At 35.6% G+C, this 22,486-nt stretch overlaps 1 protein-coding gene across 1 annotated transcript in view; it reads left to right on the top strand.

The window, feature by feature from the left end:
- The window catches only part of Ptprz1 (protein tyrosine phosphatase, receptor-type, Z polypeptide 1), a gene marked incomplete at its 5' end in the record, with an annotated part of 112,976 nt that overhangs the window by 39,021 nt on the left and 51,469 nt on the right, over positions 1-22,486 (top strand). Inside the window, 6 exons of the mRNA XM_013019952.1 lie at positions 3,792-3,887; positions 4,321-4,387; positions 8,392-8,549; positions 8,696-8,846; positions 15,486-15,667; positions 16,806-16,932. Of these exons, the coding sequence (XP_012875406.1) occupies positions 3,792-3,887; positions 4,321-4,387; positions 8,392-8,549; positions 8,696-8,846; positions 15,486-15,667; positions 16,806-16,932 (781 nt within the window). The remainder of the gene's footprint in view (positions 1-3,791; positions 3,888-4,320; positions 4,388-8,391; positions 8,550-8,695; positions 8,847-15,485; positions 15,668-16,805; positions 16,933-22,486) is intronic.

Below are 22,486 nucleotides of genomic sequence, written 5' to 3'. Positions count from 1 at the left end.
AAAAAATGCTTAAATAGGGATACAGATTGACCCATAGTAACAATGAGATGTACAAGACAATATGTTGAAAACTAACTTTACAATTTAGGCAGGGAAGGGGGGGGGGTTGTCGGGTAGTGTGGAGGTGGGAGGGGACGGATCCTAGGGGAAAAATGAAGGAGGAAGCAGCAATGCTTGATAGGAAATGTACTCATTACATTGCTCATGTAACTGTAACCCCTCTATGCAGTATTTTTACAATAAAAACATATTAAAAAAGATTAGAGAAGTAAATATAATCACAATGTTTTGTGTGTGCATTTTAATGCACACAGACATGACTAGATAGAACTGCTTAGCATTCTGGGAAGTACATTGTTTTTATTAATAATTTTATGTTAGGCATTGGTAGCTCATGTTTGTACTCTTAGCTACTCAGGAGGCTGAGATCTAAGGATTGCAGTTCAAAGCCAGCCCAGGCAGGAAAGTCCATGAGACACTTTTTTTTTTCCATGAGACTCTTATCTCTACTTAATCACCAAAAAGCTGGAAGTGGAGGTATGACTCAAGTGGCAGAGCTCTAGCTTTGAGCAACAAAAAGCTCAAGGGGGCTGGGAAGGTGGCTCAGTGGTAGAGCACTTGCCTTGCATGCCTGAGGCCCTGGGTTCAATTCCTCAGCACCACATAAGCAAAAAGAAAAATGCCGGAAGTGGCGCTGTGGCTCAAGGGCTAGAGTGCTAGCCTTGAGCTGAAGAGCTGAGGGACAGCGCCCAGGCCCAGAGTTCAGGCCCCATGACTGTACCCCCCCCACACACAAAAAAAGCTCAAGGACAGCACTCAGTTGCACACACACACAAATTTTTTTTAAAAAACAAATTTTATATGGCTTATTCTCAGTACTTGTAATTTCAATTTGTAGCATCTATGACTGTAACTATGTTAAAAATCATGTGTAAAGATTTATTTACAGTAATATAAATTGAAACAAATATATAATGATAGAATATTATAAATATTTTTAAGTTATGTTTTAATATTATATTTGCAATAAAAGATAATCTTATTAGTGCTTTTCTAAAGAAGAATATAAAATAACAAGTATAAGTTTTCCCATAGTGTAAAACATGAAAGGTAATTAATACAGAGTTAAAGTTGTATCAAAGTCAGATAGACTGAATTCCAACACTGACTCCACAACTGGTCACATGAAGTCATAGAAATTGTTCAGCTTGTCTGAACTTCTGTTATCCGTCTAGGGAACGAATGTCATAGCAGTAGAACTAGCCTCCTAACATAACTATGAAAAATGAATGAGGGAGTGAATTTATCAATCTTTAAAAAATATTAAAAATACAGAAAATCTTAGCATTTAGTAAATTAAATATTAAATGTAATTTTTCTTAGAGTGATGACATTGTAAATGCTAGTTTTATTTTCTCCTTTTAAGTCCTTTTTGCCCTAAATAACTTCAAACAAAATTGCATTACTTTTATCATTTAAAATATTACTAATAAAAATAAGATGGGTGATTTGTATCTTTCACTAGCAAATATCTATTGGACAGAGAAAGGGGTTTTATTAGGGCATTTCCATGTGTGTTACAATGTACTTGGGTCATATTCTTCCCCCATTTCCTTGTCTCATTTTTCACCTCCTTTTCCTTTTCATCTTTTTTTGATTTTGTATTACCTCTTTTTTTAAAAAAAAAAAAGTCTCTTCAAACTGTAAATAAGATCACTAAACACTTATGGATTGTAATTGGGGGACTGTATATGAAAATATCCTGATATAAAAATCTTATTTTTTAATTTGGTTTGTCAAAAAATATAAAAATCAACTCCTAAAAACATGGTATCTCACTTCTGAGAGGGTAATTGTTTTTTCTCTCTCTCACAATATTACCTGCTTCGGCAAACATGATTTTTTTTAAAGATCTTAACATCTAAAGCTCTGAACAATCAAAACAAACACTATTTAGAATTTGTGCACTAAACCTCATTTTTGTTTTTGTTTGCCCAAAAGCCTCTCCACTTTGTCTCTCAGAAGCATTGTTTACTATTTTCTTGTTAAAAATACTTTCCAAGGAGGCAACCATGCTGGATAGGAAATGGACTCATTCCCTTGCTCCTGTAACTGTAACCCCTCTGTAAAGTATTTTCACAATAAAAAAATTAAGAAAAACATTCTCCATGTGATGATTCAAGCACTGACCCGGGGAACGTCCTTGGCTTTTTTCTTTTTTTTTAGGTCTCCTACATCTCCCAATCACGTTTTCCACAAATGATTGAGATGTTAGAAAACAGTTCAAGCCACCATGGTTTCTCCGGTAGATTACTAAATGCCACTGGCCTTTGTTGACTGAAATGCATGAAAGATTTTCCATTGTCCTTAACCCCAAACCTCTAAGACAGTGTCTCAGTTGTAGCCAGCATGAGACCCTGTCTCCAAAAGGAGGCTTAAGCTCTTTGAGTACTTTTTTTTTTCTTTCAGTCCTTGAGCTTGAACTCTGGGCCTGGACTTTGTCCCTGAGCTCCTTTTGCTCAAGGCTAGTGAACTAGCGCTTGAGCCATAGGTCCACTTGCAGATTTTTCTATGATTAATTGGTGTTAAGTCTCATGGACTTTCCTTCCCTAGGCCAGCTTCAAACTGTGATCCTCAGATTTCAGCCTCCTGAGTAGCTATGATTACAGGCATGAGTCACGGGCATCCAGACCTCTTTTGAGTATGATTTAGATTAAACAGAATCTGAGCAGAGTAGTAGAGTGGTGGGACACAATGGGATCCTATCTAATATTAAGAACTATGGACCATGGAGAAAGCCATGTGCAGCCAAGAAAGAAGAAGCCCCATATTTGAAAGAATTCCAGCCAAACAATTAAAATAACTTTTAGTAACATTTATATATGACACATTCTCTAGTGAATTATTTCTATAATATTCATTGGTAATCTCAAAGTGGTTATTGTTGTCCTAGGTATGGCTAAGTCTATTTCCTTCTGCAGAGATGACTGATGACAGAAAATATAGCTTTGGATCCTTCTGATTGCCAAAATATTTTGAAAATATGTAGAATATTATCATATAGTGCCCTGTTTGTTAGAAATGGAAAGACTTGGAAAAAATTATATTAAGTGAAGTAAGTCAGGCCCAAAGAAACATAGGTCCCATGGTTTCCCTTATTTGCAATAAATAGTATATGTCTAGGACAAGCAGAAAAGGTCAAAAGCTATGGATATATGATCATATAAGATGATGCTAAGCAAAGTGAACCCCAAGTAGATAGAGACACAAGTGCTTTTATCTTTCTTGCTGTTGTTTTTAATGTACTTATAATGTACCATGTGATTTTTTTTGTTTCTTTTTATGTTCTTCGCCCATGGTATAACCTGTTTTCACTGTTGATTCCAGTGCCCTGAATCTTGTATATACATTTTTCTAATTTGGGAGGAAGGGAAGGGAAATAACAAAATGCTGAAATAAGGATACAGGTCGACCCATTATAATAATAAGATGTACTTGACACTATGTTGAAAACAAACTTTACAACTTGTGGGGGGGGTGGAGTTGGAAAGGTGGGGAGGGAAGGGTTGGTAGGGAAAAACAAAGGAGGTAACAATACTCAATAGGAAATGTACTCATTACCTTACTCATGTAACTGTAACCCCTCTGTACAGTATTTTTGCAATAAAAGATACATACAAAAAAGAATTTTTGAAAAGATTTTATTGAATTATTAGGTAGTTTTAATAAGTTTCTTTGCTGACTTTTGTGAAACATTTTTTATGTAATACGTATCATTGTTATCTTTATAGATGCAAATCTACTGCTTTGACACAGATCGATTTTCAAGTTTTGAGGAAGCAGTTAAAGGAAAAGGGAGATTAAGAGCTTTATCCATTTTATTCGAGGTAATTATATATAAATTTACAATTGACATTTTTTAATCGCATGAAATATTGATGTCAAGTATCAAGGCATACTTTTCTACAAACAGAAGAGCTAGCAGGCACAATGAAAACTGTTGATCATTTTTATAAAGGATTAGTCCTTGGTTATTCATATATAGGGTGGATTTTTTTCAACTGTAGCAAACTGTTTATGAGTGGAAGTATTTTCTTACTTTTCCATAAAAAGGATCATATTTGTATAGCAGTAATTGTGAATCATCTCACACTTAGTGCAAAATGAAAAGGTAACTTGGTTTTATTTGTTTTACAGAAAATGCAAGTGTTTGGAGCATGTTAATCTTTATACTTTCAATGAAATTAATCCTTATATTTTTACTGAACAGACGATCAATTTATTTGGTCTTGTTTTTAGAATGCCATTCTTCTTTGACAGGTTGGAATAGAAGAAAACTTGGATTACAAGGCCATTATTGATGGGGTTGAGAATGTTAGTCGCTTTGGTAAGCTACTTAAATACTTTTCTTCAGGATTGGAAAGTACATAAGTTCTTACAGTGGGAATAAAATTACTTGTTCCAAAAGGTACACTTTTGAAGAGGAGCAGTCTTTTATGTCTCACCCTTGATAACCTATATTTCTCTCTAAATAATGGACAATTTATCAGGAAATTTTTATATAATATTTTAAAACAGGAATGTAGGTTCCAGACAAGTATGTGAGCTGAAGTAGAAACTAATAAAGAATAACTTCAAAGAGAAGAGTTAAAGTGTCAAAGTCAGAGGCATGCTGGGCATAACAGTACATGCCTGTAGTACCAGGCAGAATCAGGAGGATGGTAAATGTGAAGCCAGGTTGGGCCTCATGCAATATTAATGTACATAAGAGGTTGAACTCTTCTTAACTTGTCCTTGAAAATAGACTAATTACATTATACATTTAGACATATTCATTCTGCCTCTGCTTTGTACATCCCTTAAAGATTCTAACTTCTAATATGAAAGCAATTCATATAGTGAAAAAGGAATTGCTACTCAAGGCAATATTTAATCTCTGGTGCTTTTACTATATTGGGACTTAAACTCAGTATTCTAAGTCAGGGTCCCATGCTCTTGATTCTATCTTGCTCTTGGCTGGTGCTCTACCACTTGCTTCAGGGCTCCAGTGTAGCACTTTTTGATAGTTAATTGGAAATGGATTCTCAGGCTGGCTTTGAATCATAATCCTCCAGGTTTTAGCTTCCTGATTAATTCAGATTGGATTATAGGCATGAGCCAACAAAGCCTGTTTCTCCCTGGTGCATTTCTTCATGAATCCTCTGCCTCAACAGTACAAGGAGGCAGGATTTTTGCAAGAATGGCCCATGCTTGCATAGAACAAGATGTAACATGCTCTGAAGTTGTTCTGCCTACTAGCACGTGAATGTTGTAATTTGTCACAGCCGGTGCATTTGACAAAATTGGCAACAGAAGGCACCCCATTATTATTGTTACTTTTATTGAGCACTCCACAGATGGTATTAATGCTGCCTGAGTTATCAATAAAATGAGGATCATTTCTTTCCAGGAATCTCTAAAATTCCAAATGAGGAATAAGGCTCACAACAGATCCTTTTCTCAAGAACAAAATACTGGACTTGGATTGATTCCTCTTTGTTAATTACATGTGAAGATGTGAATTATAGAACTTTCCAGAAGTCCTGAATTCCTGCAGTGCAACTTTCCTTTTTTTAAAAAATGCAATCAATCAAGATGGTGCTGCCATCTCTTCCCCTCCACTAGACAACAAGTGGCACATTGAATGCCATAAGCCACATTCACTTGCCTCTCATTGAGTCAGGAAGTGGACTGTATTCAGACGCAAAAAAGGAAACTGGTTTGAATTCCAACACTTGAAAAGTGTGACGTGTGAATTCTGAATGTCCCCATGCTTTGTGAGCAGCCTAGGGGGACAACAGTTACGTTCACATGGGTTGTTAATGCTGACTGTGTAGCTGCAGGAACTTCTTTACTTTCTAGGGGCTTCTGGAAGGCTACTCCTAAGAACAAACATGTCCAGGCTCTCTCACTACGGTTTCACGTTAATAGCTACCATTTGCAAGCCATTGAGGGGTAGTTCACCAGAGCCACTGCTCCATAATTCCCTCACTGAGATCATGGATTCCATCACAGTGTTATTCTGCCTATATCCTGGGTCTTAATTCATGAGCAGAACTAATGGTCTCTGGTCTATTGTTTAACTCTCTTTTATTTCTCTGCCCAGCTACCTATGCACCAACTTCCCCACTCTTTTGGGTAGATCCTAAAGTCTTCCAGATCAATCAGCCTTCCCTATCAGATACTGAATATTTCATCAGAGACCTGGAGAACACTGAAGCTAGGCCACCGTTGGCAGGGAGTCACACCAGAGTTCAGATACTAGTCTGTTCACATTATTTGTTCCTTCAGGTGGAGATGCATATTAGTTTCATGTTCCAGAACACGAAAGAAATACTTGACAATTTGATTTGAATGCTTGTTAGATGTGATCTGTCCAAATTAAATAAGTTAAATCCTTCTAAAGTTACATGTTTATTTTTTGATAACTCTGGAGTTAAATAAAGCCCTATTTTAAAAATCTACAAATCCCCACATGTCTAGTAAACTGAAGGTTTCCTGATGCCAACTGCCAGCTACTGCAGGAGGGACATTTGAGGACTAAAGACAGCTCTTGATTCTGTACTCATCTAGATTTCTAAGTCCTGCTCTTATTCTTTACATACATGGGCTGGTTGTTCATCTGCTCCATTTTCTCTATGAAACAAATCTTTTCTCTCTTACATCACCTCTTCCTATCTTTCTTTTCTTTCCTTCCCTCATACCTATTCTATGTTAGGCATTTTTCTCTCCATAAAATGGAGAGAGAGAGCGCAATGGTGTTTTTCAGTGACCAAGTATTTTAATATGAACATAATATCAGTATGGTAATATATACATTATATAGCGAGTGTTAATATATTACTACATTAATATTATTAAGATTATATTCCTCAGTCACAGCCATATGAAATCTTTTTAGTTGCAAAGAAGACATACAGTCAGGTAACATCATCAGTGACTTTCAAATGAGAATTCTCTGTCAGAATGACTTATGGTACTTTTTTTAATCACAAATGCAAGTCAAGGATCTGTCTATGGAAAACTCCTACAGGCAGTTTTCATGTGGACCCATAAATATCATTGCACTGAGTAGTAGGAGATGATTTCAACTATACTTTCCTGCTGCTTCAGTATTTCTTTATGTCCTGGCATTTTTTAAACGTATAATCTGTTAAAGATTGGATAATATTAAAAGGTGAAGTAGGAGTCAGAATTCACCTTTTGCTCAACAATGGCCAATTGACATAGCAGGGTTGATGTACTACTTAATGAATTTTCCATCATAAATCAATGGATCATAAATGTGTGGGTCAACATTCTCTCCTACCCTCTATTATTCTCTTTGCCTATCTTGGCACAAATACCTCACTAGCATGATTTCTACAGCTTTGTATAATAGGGCTTCCTATCTGATCATAGAAATTCTCTAGCTTTTACTTATTCAAGATTGTCTTAATAATGTTCCTTTCTATTTCCATGTAAATATTAAAAATATTGTCAATTAAGTCAATATGCCATATGCATGCCACACCCTTCTGGGATTTTTCTATTACAACTTTTGGAGCCTGGTATTTGATATTTTGTGGGTTTTTAATGGTAGGAATTTGGAGTTTGTTTCCATTTGATGTTATAGTGTATCAAATATTTTTTATTTTTCAATACTGCTACTTAAAAATATAATTGCTATTGTGTATTGGTCTTGTGTCCAGTTACTCTGCTTAATTCGCTTATTAATTTGGTGTGCTAATTCTGCTCAATGGTTTACATGCACAAGTATGTTATTAACTGCATTCTCTATTATCCTCCAGTCTTCCCTTTTTTCTCTGTTTTCTATCTTTGTACCCTACCTCACTAGCTTGACTTTCACCTAGTATTTTACATGCACATGTAATTTTACACATTATTTGCAAATGGTCCTGCTATTGTTTATTCCTGTAAAATGAGTTTTGTGTCTTTTGCTTACATTAGTGCTCCATCTTTGTCTCATTATTGATTTCAACTAGTTATCCTTAAATATAATTTTACTTGAAGATAATCATATCAAAAAAAGGATTTTAGTATTGTCTGCCATGAACTACCATTGGATCTCATTAAAATAATGTGTCTGTTGAGATGCTATAACATAGCATACTATTTACATAGTAAAATATTCTTTACAGCAACATGTTGCAATTGTGAAACATCTAACACTATGCAGTGATATATTGAAGCCAATTGGAAGTGTGTCAGATTTACTGCCATTTTGATATTCATGTTAAACGTTCCTAAAATCTCATTTCTGATTAAAGACGTAACAAAACACCAGGTGTTTCCTGGTAGCCTCAAATGAATGTTGAGTCTTCTGCTGAGGTATATGTTCTTGCTCCGCAGGAAAGCAGGCTACCTTAGATCCATTCACGTTGCTGGACCTTTTGCCAAACTCTACTGACAAGTACTACATTTACAATGGCTCCTTGACGTCCCCGCCCTGTACAGACACGGTGGAGTGGATTGTTTTTAAGGACACCGTGAGCATCTCTGAAAGCCAGGTAATTTGGAAGTTCACATAAATGAAGCAATTGGAAGCAACATGAAACAAGCAACATGAGTTTTTCTAGCTCTGCTAGAAGTTACGTGTCTGAAAGCATTTGCCGATGCTTTGCAGGGGCCTTAAATGATCTTGTCTTCCCTCCAGTTGGCTGTGTTTTGTGAGGTTCTGACGATGCAGCAGTCGGGGTATGTCATGCTGATGGACTACTTACAAAACAATTTTCGAGAACAACAGTACAAGTTCTCTAGGCAGGTGTTTTCTTCATACACTGGAAAGGAAGAGATTCACGAAGCAGGTATGTCCTGAAATGTGATTTTTTTTAATGTACTCTTCACAGATTCAGGGTAGATGGTGGTTTTGGAATCATGGAAAATAGGAGTTTAGAAGTTTAAAAATATTTTAATTACTTTTGCTGCTTTAGGCTAGCTAGTTAACTTCCCTGAATCTCAGTTACAACATTTTAATAAAATGACAGATATGTGAGGAATAACCTCACATATTTATAAATTTGTTAAGTTTTTTTAAAAATTATTTAAAATAGGTAATATTATTTTGAGTTGTACAAGCCTATTTCAATTCAGCATGTCCATTTACAAGTACAATGCATTTGATTATTGTCACCCCTTTCGTCCTTCTCCATTCGTTGAAGTTATAATAAAAAGTAAGCCACTTGCTTTTAATTTGTGGGAGTTGTGAATCTGTCTAAAATGTTTGATTTTTTTCTTGCTTGTTCTATCATAGGTCTTTACATCAATAAGCACTTATTATATCTCATGCATATTCCTGTGATTGCCTTTTCATATGAGATACACCATCTCCCATCGATTCCTTGTAACTAAATTTGACAATAAGTGAGGAATCTGTTTGGCTTTTATTAAACTTCATAGGATAATAAGTTATTTATTACCTGGGAGCTGTCTGTGAATTTTTTACTTAAGGCTGGCTCTCTATCACTTGAGCCACAAGGTCCACGTCCAGTGTGTGTGTGTGTGTGTGTGTGTGTGTGTGTGGTTAATTGGAGATAAGAGTGTCACAGACTTTCCTGTCCAGGGTTGCTTTGAACAGCAATCTTCAAATCTCCTGAGTAGCTAGGATTACAGGCCTGAGTCACCAGTACCTGGCTCCAGAAAGTGATTTTTAAGGTAAAAGTAGAGGTAAGCCTACAAGAGGAAATTAAAATTCTCTGCAATGTCACTCCTCAGAGATAACCACCATGAGGATTTTGGTGACAATCATTCAGATATTTCTCTTAAAGACATTGCTATTTCTCATAAAATCAAGAGTATGTTGCACGCATTTTATTTACTATATAAAAACAGGAAGTCACAGCCATATTCAGAGCTCTTCAAGTTTTCCATGTTTAGGGCATTTAAAAACAACTTGTTGAGTAGAATTACACGTGCACTTCTAATCTCATTGGCCAGAATGTTAACAATTTTAAAGTAAACTTTTCTTTAAAAGTACAAGAAAATCAGAGAACATTTTTCAGTGCATGCTGGGAATGTCTTTGTATCATAATTTGTTTGAACTATGAGAAATTTTGTTAATATTTTCTGAAAAGTACCTTAATGAATTACACATTAGTAAGCTTACTTTTTGAAGACTGGTAATTTTAAATAGCATTTGTTAAGGTTACATGTAAATACTATAATTCTATTCAGAAAAGTAAAGTGAACATAGTTTACCCTTAGACATACATTATAAATTGAATGATTGCTGAAGTTACACTGTGCCCCAAGAAAGACTACGAAGTAAGTAGAACATGAAAGACTTTTTGGTGGTTTATAGAAGTAAATGATGAAATCCTTCAGAAGGGCAAAACAGGGAGAGGACTTTTCCAATTCTTATATTTAATGTTTGTAACAAGGCTAATATTGACTTTATTAAGATCCAGCATTCCACTGGACACCAGTGTGTCACAATTTTAATCCTATCTACTTAGGAAGCTGAGATCTGAAGATCACAGTTCAAAGCCTGTTAACCTTGGAAAAGCTAGAAGAAGATCTGTGGCTCAAGTGGTAGAGCACTAGCCTTGAGCAAAACAGCTCAGGGACATCACCTAGGCACTGATTTCAAGCCCCAGGACTAACACACACACACACACACACACGCACGCACGCATGCACGCACGCACGCACGCACGATCATCAAAGTACCCGTCTCAATATTTTTTAATGCATCTCAGAAGCTTCAGGTAAAGATCTGGCGGATATGAGTGTGTGTTCCACAAACTTCAAATTAGTGGAAAGTAGCTGAGTCAGACCTTGTGTACTCTCAGTAATTATGACATGTTCCCTGCCACTCCCCAGGAATCACCTCTTTTCCTGTCCATCCATGTTTCTAGCTAGAATACATAGAGCTCAGCCTGCACGTCTCCTTCTCTCCAGGCTGACTGCACTTCTTCCAAGGCAGGCCCCAGAGCAAGAAAAGACAGAGGTCTCCGTCTATCTTTGATCCTCTGTGTCAACTTTGATGCAGAGAATCCATTGACATTTCTCCTTTTCAGTCTTTCTTTTTTTCTCTAATTTTCTGTTGTAATTTATTGTACATTACTCTGTCTGTGGAGTCCAGAATTCAGAAACTAAAGATACTCAGTCTTAGAGCTGACTAAACGTCAGAGTTAGAAAGCTGATCCGGGAGTGCATTTCTTAAAGATAGGGACAACACCTTCTGCGTTGTATGTCAGGAGTTCCTGGCACCAAGTAGGTCATAACTGACTAAACTGAGGAAGGTAGGAGCAGGTTAACCGGAGGGAGGTTAAAGCCAGAACACTTATTATAGGAAGGGCCTTTTGCATTCATGTGATACTGACATACTTTTTTGAACTCATGTATATCATCTGGCATGAGTACCTGGTAGGTGAAAGCCTGGCTCATAGCAGGAATCCTACAGGGATCAGAGTTTCTTGTCTACCCTTCCTTGAAAGATGAGAAATTCTGACCCAAATCACACATAACTTGTAGAAAGCAACCAAGGTGTAGACATGGTTCTGAGGAAGGGACCGAGTTCTAAGCTGCCTGTGATCAATGAAATTATATCTGTGTTACTACTTCGTTCTGTGGTAGCCTGTTTGGTGTTTAGAGTGATCCGCAGACACCTTCTTGATTTTCAGACCAGGTATTCTGCTGGGTTGTTTACATTCTTCTAATGTAATAAATTAATTTCCATAGGAAATATAGGGAAATCTGGGATGTTCAGTGCATATTAATCACTTCTCCCATAGTTATTACCTACTTTTATGTTTGAAAGTGAATAGTAAATATAGGATTAACCAGATGGATATTTGAAAGATTCAGTTGTTTTTAATTGTGAAAATTCTGTACAAAGGTGTTACAGTTACATGAGCAAGGTAATGAGTACATTAGTTATTCAGCATTGTTGCTTTGTTTTTCCCCTACTATCCCTTCCCTTCTACCTCCTCAGCTACATGCCCAGCCCCCACCCCAGCCTAAATTGTAAAGTTCATTTTTCAACATAGCGTCTTTGACATCTCATTGTTGCAATGGGTCCACCTGTATCCCTATCTAAACATTTCATTTTTTCCATTCCTCTCTCCAAATTATACCAACATCAAATACAGTGAAAACAGGGGTTATACCATGAGGGAGGAACATACAAAGCACCAAAAAAATCACATAGTACCTTATAAATACATTAAAAACAATAGTAAGGCATAGTACCTTATAAATTCATTAAAAACAATAGTAAGGAAGAAAAAACACTTGTGTCCCCTTATTTGTAATAACCAGTATATGTCTGGGACAAGCAGAAAAGGTCCCATAAGATGATGTTAAGCGAAGAGGACCATCTTTTAACAAGATAATGGACTATAAATGGAAATATGAGGTTTTGCTTAAAGACATACTCCAGATTCTGTGAGCTCTTTCATTCATTCTTGTTCCTGAGAGATTTGTTTTCCTCCCTGTGCTTTAGAAATCTACCTGGGCTGTGAGGAGATTGCATTTATTATTTCACTTTATTTTCACAGTGTGATAAAATACTTTAACTTCAAATTATTTGTTCATTCTACAAGCATCAGGACTCTGTTAGATTAATTTGTGGCATAATTCCCAGCATGAGCTTGAATTCAATTCAATAAGTCATTGAAAATTTTTGCTCAATATCTTAGTTTTCAAATGAAACAAATGTTCTATCCATGAAAATACATGCTTTCTTTTTCCAAAATCATGTACTTTATCAATGAGGCAGTACAGCCTAGCTACAGATTACTTAGTACTGAACTGTTAACTATAATTAAATAAAACAAGTTTTTAAAAGATATATTTCTAATTGAAATATAAGCTCTCACAATTAAACTTACAAATTATTGAAGACTTACAAGGAGGAAATATAGGGAATTTAAGAAGTAAATTTCTGCTAGTAAAGGGATATAAATTCCAAAGTCGTACTTTACATTAACTTTAACTCTTTTTTTTTTCGGTCGTGGGGCCTGAACTCTGGGCCTGGGTGCTCAAGGCTAGCGCTCTACCACTTGAGCCACAGCACCACTTCCAGCTTTTTCTGCTTATGTGGTGCTGAGTAATCGAACCCAGGGCCTCATGCATATAAGGCAAGCACTCTACCACTGAGCCACCTTCCCAGCACCAACTCTAATTCTTAAAATGTGAAGTACTTTTGTTTGTTGTATTAGGCAAGACAAACATGGATATCTAACCAACATAATTGTTTAGACAGTAGTCATTTGGTTACTTAGTAGCTAATACCTTACATTTTGTCCTCAAGAAATTTGTTTTGTATCCACATATAAGGCAAATATATTTTAAAGTAGCATTACTTTAAGTCATTCCCACTTTCTAACACATGTGATTGAATTTGAGAGGGTATTGTCCACAATCTCCTCCTACATTTTCAAAAATGGACCTGTGGTTCATTGGAAGAAAGAATGAGGTAATCCTGTGTATCAGATGACTTGATGGTCATTTGCCATCTAGTGGACATTAGTAGAAGTGTCACATGATATGTCTAAATTAGAAGATGTACTCTAAATGTAAGGGGAGGGGGTGTTGTTTGTTTGTTTGTTGTGTGTGGTTTTTATCCTGGATGAGGGAATATTTATTCCCAGAAAAATATCTACCTCTAAGCCCTTCCTAAACAAAAAAGCATCACCTCAGGTTTGAAATGGAAAGCCCTATTTCTAAATTATATAAATATTTCCATGTATTTATCTAAATTATATGTTTGTATCTGCTTACCACTACCATCACAGAGTACATTTGCTAAAATGGCTAATAGTAAATACTGCATATAAAAATTTTCAGTTCATGCAGGCAGTTGTTAGGCATGGGTGCCCTCTTGTGTTCAGGCAATGAACTACAGACAAAAAGGCTTGGTGGTCACATTATGGAATACGCTGGTAGTTTATGAGTATCCAGGATGATTGATGAATCTAAGTCAGCTGCATACTTTCATGTAGTAGCTTTGTACGTTCAAGTGTGTCACATAATTAATCTTTGTCCTGAGAGTTTTTTCTCTCACCTCTGCAAATCTATAAGGACTGTGCAGAAATTGTATTCATTACTTCGCCTCATTTGCACACCATAAAATGTTATATTTTCCTGAAAATGAAGCCAATCTATCATACTAGAAAGTATCAGGAATTTTCTTACATGATGAAATCTTTGGCATGATTTCCAGCAAGAGCTTGGATTCCCTTTAAGAAGTCATTGAAAATATATTTTCCAATATTATTTTTTCGGCTGAGACAGATATTCTAATTTTCTAAATTTATTTGCTTAATCTTTCAATTAACAAAACAAAAATCTTTCAATTGGGATATTTTCTAGCAATTAGTAAAATAGTGAATGATTATATAACTTGCTGTATGGCTTTTGGGGGTTGGTTATTTATTATTATTATCTTTAAGTAGTTATACACAGTGGTTTCAATTTAACATGCCACTTTCTGAGTAGAATGCATCACAATCCATGTCACACTATCAATTATAAGGAATTTTTAATTATTTTAATGATTCTCCAATAACAAAATGCCTAATAATAGACCCTCTTTTGTTAGTGACATTTTTCTAGACGTGAGCTAAAAACATTTTCCAGTATCAAACAAGACAAAGCCACAATGAGCTTGATGTTGTCTCTTGTTCCTTTATTTCTAAAAGTATGTGTGTCAAATGTATTTTTAAAAAAACCATGTTCTAAGATGATATTGAAATAAAGACCTAGGGCTCATTTTTTGGAAGATGCTAAAAAATTGAATCAAATAATGCAATAATTGTGATTTTTTAAGACTATTGAAAATAACACATCACTTCACTAGGGACCAGAGTATGTAGAGAAAGGCACCATTCAGCTAAATTCCTCCTTGATCAGAAAGAGAGAAGTAACAGTGAAGGAAAGAGTATATTTGCTATGGTTTAAATATAATTTGTCTCTCTGAACTAATTTAGGTGTTTGACTCTCAGTGTCTTTATCAATAATGGTATTAAAAGGGTGGAAACTTCCTCAGGCTGTTGAGAGGTGGAAAGTAATTCCATCAGATTTGAATAGATTAAATTAGATTAGTTTAAGTGGTAAACCCAAAGATTGAATGGTGGCTTTATAAGGATGGAGGAGATGCCAAGCCTTCTTTTTGTCACACACTTGCTCCCTACATGATGCTTTGTAGCCAACGAGGTCCTCACGGAGCCCACACCACACAGCGATGAGGAACAACCAGCTTCAAGAACTGTGAGCCAAAGCAATCCTTCTTTTGTTACACCTCAGAGATCTGTTGTGATGATGAGCACCTGACTAATACAACTCTAGGTACAGAAAAAAACATCACCTGCAGAAGCTCGAGGATGGGCAAAAGTAGAAATAAAATACAAAATAATCTCACAGAATATGGTTGGCTTAGACAAGTGCTGGAAACCAACAGTTGTTATCAATACCAATTACTTGTTTTCTTTTCTCCTTGTAAGTTTGCAGTTCAGAACCTGAAAATGTGCAGGCTGACCCAGAAAACTATACTAGCCTTCTTGTCACCTGGGAAAGACCCCGAGTCGTTTACGATACCATGATCGAGAAGTTCGCAGTTCTCTACCAGCAGTTAGAGGGAGACCAAACCAAGCACGAATTTTTAACAGATGGCTATCAAGACCTGGTAACTATAAGATGACTTGTTTAGTGCATGATAACGTGATAGTTTAATTGCCAAGGTAAGAACTTACACATGATCCTATATGGTTACCCTTACTTTCATTTTCGGATGAAAGTCTCCAAAACAGAATTCTACTACATGATGACCAGAGTTACAATGAATCACAGGGAGACCATGAACAAGGCCAACAACATGATAGAGCAGATTACATATTTTAAAATTTTAGGGACTAGGAGTTATTTAATGTGCACATTTTTTCAGAAACCAAGTTTTAAAAATAAATATTAAAATTAATATCTCGCTGTGAAGAATTAGCCTTAGAATCTCAGTGCCCTGACTTAAGATATGTTATTTGATCTTTCCACATGCTACCCCTAGCACTAGCAAAATGGAGCAGGGGACTTAAAGGTCTGTTTCTTTGAATTAGATTTGTAATAACACATGTGAAGTGACAATGATGTCAGAAGCTTGGGGATGTAATTGAACAGGTAACTCTTGCCCACCGACTCACCCCTGTCCCCTCCCACCCATTCTTATGAACCAAAGAAGGCAAAGGTCACATTCCTTGTGTGAACTATACATTGCAAAATTAAACTTTGCTTTGGTAAAGAGGTGCTGGCTGTGGATGAAGGTGGATTTGCAAACCCTCATTTGGCTGCAGCTTTTGGAACACACCGTGGCAGGTGAAAGATTACTGGACTCTGCTTTCAGACAGCTAGAGGCCTACAAGTCCCAGGACTGGCATTTAAATAACTGTCATTGTCATTATGTGTAACAGCAGGTGGATAAATGAAAAGTTTAACTACATTTTAATTTGCCTAGAATACTGATAAAACTATGATATGGGAAAATTGTGGGATTTTTAGCTTGTGGTTGTCAGTTATGAGAACTAGTTATGAGAACTAACACATAATTGAGGGGAAAATCAAAGCTTTTAACTTTTCAATATCTTCATAGTTGACAAAGTTAACAAAGTTCAACAGCGCTGCCTGAGCTTCTTTGTGTGTTGACAAAATATGGCTATTTTCTATTGAACAACTATGGCTATTTTCTATGGGAACAAATTTTCTAGGTCCACTATCTAGTATGTTTCTCTTTTGAGAATAGTACATTTGTATAATTATGAATGTCTTTGTTTCAGGGTGCTATTCTCAACAATTTAATACCCAATGTGAGTTATGTTCTTCAAATAGTAGCCATATGTAGTAATGGCTTATATGGGAAGTCTAGTGACCAACTGGTAGTGGACATGCCTACAGACGAAGCAGGTAAGCCCTCATATACCTTTTGCATTTTAAGTGAGGCTGAGTTACTGGGTGTATGAGTGTTTTCTTCTGACTTTGTGTCCTATTGGGCAAAGGGAAAATAATTTTCTGTGAAGTCCGGATCTACAGTATTTGGTGACACATTGCCCTACTTCTTGTTCAGCAAATCTCTTTCAAGACAATCAGCTAATTCTTTTTGTTCCCTCTCTGAACAGTGCAATTTTTAAAAAGAATTCATAGTGTGCTGCAAATTCAAAATGATGTATGAGTGAATGGATAATATTGTGTGAGTGACTTATTTAATATTTTTAACATATTTTGCAACCTTGAAGTAAGTGTACGAAGAGGTTTCAGTTCAACGTGTCTGTGAGGACAATGCATCATGATCAGTGCCGCCTTTTCATCATTCCCTCTGTCCCAACCCCACAAATGACCTGGCTCCACTTTCACATATGTATATTGAATATTATGACACTATTTGTCCACCTGTCCTCTCTCCATTTGTCTACCCATCCTCTCCCCATGTGCCCAGTTTTTTTTTAGTCACATTGGTGTTCTTCATATGTAAAACAAGAGCAAGGAAACCCATTTAAAAGGTTTATAAAGTCAATGAAGTCTTAATTGCTACATGACTATTGAGATGGTTATTGTAGATAATGAAGAATTGATTTCTGATTCTTTTTTTAAAAAAAACCTTTGACACAATTAATATACACTTAAAAATGTGGGGAAAGCCAGTTGGTTTCGCTTATGCTTATTTCTTTTTTCAGCTCCCAAAGTACTTTGTAGTAAGTATATATATATATGATCCTAGGATCACATGTGCTGCTTAGAGATATCTATGCAAAGCATGTCAACAGATCACCTTTACCCACTTTTTATAATTTGGTAAGGGGTGCTTTCGTGTTGATTTGACAGTATTCAACAAAAAAATAAGGTTTTTCTAATTGTGTTTACTTGCATGACCATTTTCTAATTTGGGGGGAACACCTTTTGATCTCAAAGCATATGCAATAATCAAATGGTAAACACCACAATATGATACTTTGAACATTTGAAATTTTCCTTTCATTAGTATAAACTTTCTGGGTGCCTTTTTGTTCATTGTTGTTAGAGGATTTTTTTGCTCATTTCATATCGTTTGTCTGGGTTTGAGCCAGGTCATGCTACCTAGCTCACACTTGTCTTGAACTTGTGATCCTTTGGTCTCTGTCTCTGAAGTCTCTGAAGTGGCTAGCATAAGCAGTTTTCAATGGACAGAATCAAAGAGTGTACCTGAATGTATATGCACTACTAAATGCACATAATACATGAACATGTTGTGCTCATCCTCATAGTGAGTCTTTCACTAAAACATTAATACGACTTTGCTACAAATAATATCAAAGTAATTCATCATAATTATATCTATGATAAACCATGCTACCCCATTGAATGACAGTAACCCTACATTCTCCCATATTGATTCACTTAGGAAGTCACATTAGTATAACATTTACCATGTCAACCACTACTATATGTGAACAGAATAAAATATGGCATTTAAAAATATATTCTCTACTCTTGTCTGTATAGTATAATATAGTATTCATTAGTATAATGAATATAGTCATTTAAATTTACAATCTCAGGTCAGTTATGTGACTCTAATTTATGTAGATTGAACAATGTTCAAGAAATTTATTTAAAATATTTACTTCATTTTACTTTCTTCTCTTAGTCACTGTCAGAATTTTCATCTTTCTGAGTATTTTTATTCTTTTTTGTAAACTTATTGCATATGAAGAAAATGAGATCAAATCTCTATTTTCTACAGAAGTTGAATCTGAGTGATTTGTTTGATGTGAGTCTTCATCAGCACCAAGTATGGCCTTCTTAAATCATTTGTAGTGTTTTTACTTTTTACAAAAATACTGTTATAACTTAATTTCTATTTATTCAAAGGTCCGGGACACTGTTGAACATTGTTATAACGAGAAGTTAGCTTGGACTACTAGTTAATCTTCATGGATGTCTTAGTCTTGTAAAAAAGTTCTTTACCCTAATGCTGCTTTAGTGAAAATGACATTTAACTTGAAATTTTGAAATGATATTTCTATTAAAAGCCCAGCATACTCTGAATATTCTTATGAAAAATTCCTCTATCCAAAGCGTGTTACCTAAAATATGCAGTTTTCTTTTTCTTTCTAAATAAAATATTAGCTTATTTGGAATTCCTTCTTCCTGATTTTAAAGTATTGAACAGCATTTCATTAAATATCTATATAAAAAATATAGATTTTTAAAATTCAGTGTGGAAAATACATTATCTTAAATATTAGTTCTACAATAGACACATCACTGTGAAAGTCTTGGCCATTACTATTTTATACTTTAGTAAGTATAAGGTTAGTCAATCTTATTATTTATGTACCTAATGTAGAAATTTAGTTTTCTGCTTAATCTATGCTGTGTAAGTAGTGACTCTGTGTGTGTGTGTGTGTGTGTGTGTGTGTGTGTGTGTGTGTGTGTGGTGTTGGTGTTACTGGGGTTTGAACTCAGGGCCTCATACTCTTGCCCAGCTATATCACTCACAACTGGTGTTTTATCACTTGAGCCACACATCCACTTCTGGTTTTTACTAGTCAATTGGAGGTAAGAGTCTCATGGACTTTTCTGCCTGGGTTGGCATAGAAAAGTGATCCTTGAGTCTCAGCCTCTTGAGTAGCTAGAATTACAAGCATGAACCACTGACACCCAGCAATGTTATATATATATATATTTTAGTACCATTTTATTCTGTAAAACATGTGGTTCCATTATATTGGTAATAATATATCACATTGAACTATTATTATTTAGGCTAAGCTGTTGTCTTTTAAATACTGTATTGTTTGTTTATTTGTTAAACTGAAATGCTGGAGATAGCTTATAATCATCCTTATTCTCTCAGAGATTTAAAGCATTCTATTCAGTATATGAGAAAAGTTTAGTCTTCCAAATTAATTTGATTAAATTGTGCGTTAAAGTTGATCATTTGATATCCTATTTATTTATACATCTTAATATATTTATTAATGTGTATTAAATAAATTTATATTGAGAAACTAATTTACATTTCTCAAGGCAGTCTTAATTGTTTTTCTTTTCATCCTTTTTTTTTTTAATTTGTCGGCCATGGGGTTTGAACTCTGGGCCTGGGAGTTGTCCCTCAGCTCTTCAGATCAAGGCATGCACTTTACCACTTGAGCTACAACACCACTTCCAGTTTTCTGGAGGCTTATTGGAGATAAGAGTCTCACAGCCTTTCCTGTCCAGGCTGGCTTTGAACCACAATCCTTCCTCAGATCTCAGCCTCCTGAGTAACTAGGGGCATAGGCATGAGCCACCAGCAACTATCCTTTTATTTATCTATTTATTTTTGAGACAAGGTGTTGTATGCAGGTCAGTATAGCTCAAACTCACTATGTGGCCTATAGGATAACCTCAAACTTTAATCCTCTTTCCTCAGCCTCTCTAGTGGTGGCATTATAGTCATGTATCACCATGTGTGGCTGAAGCCATTTAATACAAAGTAGAAATGTATTTCTTCTAAAAGCCACTAAAAATATGCCTGCAAAGTGAAGAACTCATGAATGTAATTTTTTTCATTGCACCTAATGTAATGCTGATCATTTGTCCCTTCTAATGTGTTATATTACAGTAATAGCAGGTGTTATTTAATAATATGTCATAGGGCTTTGATAACAATGTGTACTCAATTTAAATTCATGATGAATTAAACCACCACCATTTCCCTATCACTGTGTATTTTTCTATTGTGTATGTCCACATTACCATTGCTCTACCTCTGTTCTTATTCATTCCATTCTATCTCATGCTGCTGATACCATCTTTTAACAATCTTTACATTACAGTCTACAGCAATTACTACAATAGTAGGCTACATTGCTTTGGTTTTTCACCTGTGAAACTGATTTCCTTCAAAGTATTAAATAATATTTGCTTGTCACCCTGTGTCAGCGTTGCTCATTGTGTTTTTGTTTTACTAATGTACTAATTTTTTTAAAAAATTATCTTACATGTGTTCAAAAAACAAACTCTACCTTAAACTGATTTTGTTTAGTTGTAATGCAAATGTGAATTTTAAGTATTCACTCAAAACAATTAAAATACATAGTGTTGGTCTTCACTATCCGATAGACCAGACAGAGATTTTCATGAGTTTTTATTTTCTCTTTTCAAAGTCTATTTTGCTTAAGTGAGACTATTCAATCAATTAGGATCATTTTTTAGCTCTTTAATATTTCTGTAGTACTAGAGTCAACCAGTAATTATTGAAGTATCCGTTACTGTGCATGAGCAAACTCCCAGCCAAGTCAGCGGGCAACCCAATGCCTTTCAGTAGAGCTAGATCTTAGGTGCTAGAGTCTTGAATACTCAGACTCAGGTATGACTTCGGAGTCTTAAGAAAGACAGAGACTGTCTTTCACTATTATTTTATTTGTGGAATTGTTCTTGGTAAAGCTCCAAATTTCACATGAAGTTAGATCATGTTTTAAATTTTAAGACAGCTTTCTGATGGGTACTGGGAAGAATGAAAATTCGTTGACATTCTTTGACTTATAGCCTATTAACAGGAAACCTATCATTTTGATATAGATGACAGTAGTATTTACTTACAATTTTCCCTTATTAGCATTGTAATATATTGAAAGAGTGACCCTAGGTTAAGGATTTTCCAGGACAACTAGGTAGTGTCTTCTGAACTGAATTTAAAGGTTATTATGTACATGAACTTTCCAATTTTTTTTACCTATGTTTTAAGCCTAATGACATCTCATTGTTGGATTCTCACATACTGATTTCCTTGAAGGATACAAAGGCTTTGGTATTTGAGCTAATTGAAATCACTTTAGTTTTAAAACGAAGAATAAAAGAATGAAAAATTGAGGCAGGTAAATGATAGTGTTGGACAAAAATAGAAAACACTAATGACCCAAATCAAAATATTCAAGCACTTTCACAGTCCATTGTAATAAGAAAAAAAAGGGAATTAATATTTAAGACTGATTTTTTTCTATTGACTTTTTTCATTTTTATAACACAGAAATTTGTCAGGATAAGTAACTTCAAAATAATTAAGTTGGTGGCTCAGTGGTAGAGTGCTTGCCTTGCATGCATGAGGCCCTGGGTTTGATTCCTCAGCACCACATAAGCAGAAAAGGCTAGAAATGGTGCTGTGGTTCAAGTGGTAGAGTGCTACCCTTGAGCTGAAGAGCTGAGGGACAGCGCCAGACCGAAAGTTCAGGCCCCACGAACAACAATAATAATTAAGTTGTCAAAAGCACTAACTGTGGAGACGGCCAATGGCTCATGTATAATCCTAGCTGCTCAGAAGGCTGAAATTTGATGATCACAATTCAAAGCCAGCTTGGGGAGGAAAATAAATGAGACTCTCTTATGCAATTAACTACAGAAAAAATGTCTAAGTGGTAGAGAGCTAGCCTTGAGCAAAAATGCTCTGGGACAGCACCCAAACTCTGAGTTCAAGCCCCATTATCAGCACACAAAAATA

This window comes from Dipodomys ordii, unplaced genomic scaffold (genome assembly GCF_000151885.1).
Source record: "Dipodomys ordii isolate 6190 unplaced genomic scaffold, Dord_2.0 Scaffold48, whole genome shotgun sequence".
Classification (NCBI taxonomy): Eukaryota; Metazoa; Chordata; class Mammalia; order Rodentia; family Heteromyidae; genus Dipodomys; species Dipodomys ordii.
This window is presented reverse-complemented; position numbering and strand designations above follow the sequence as displayed.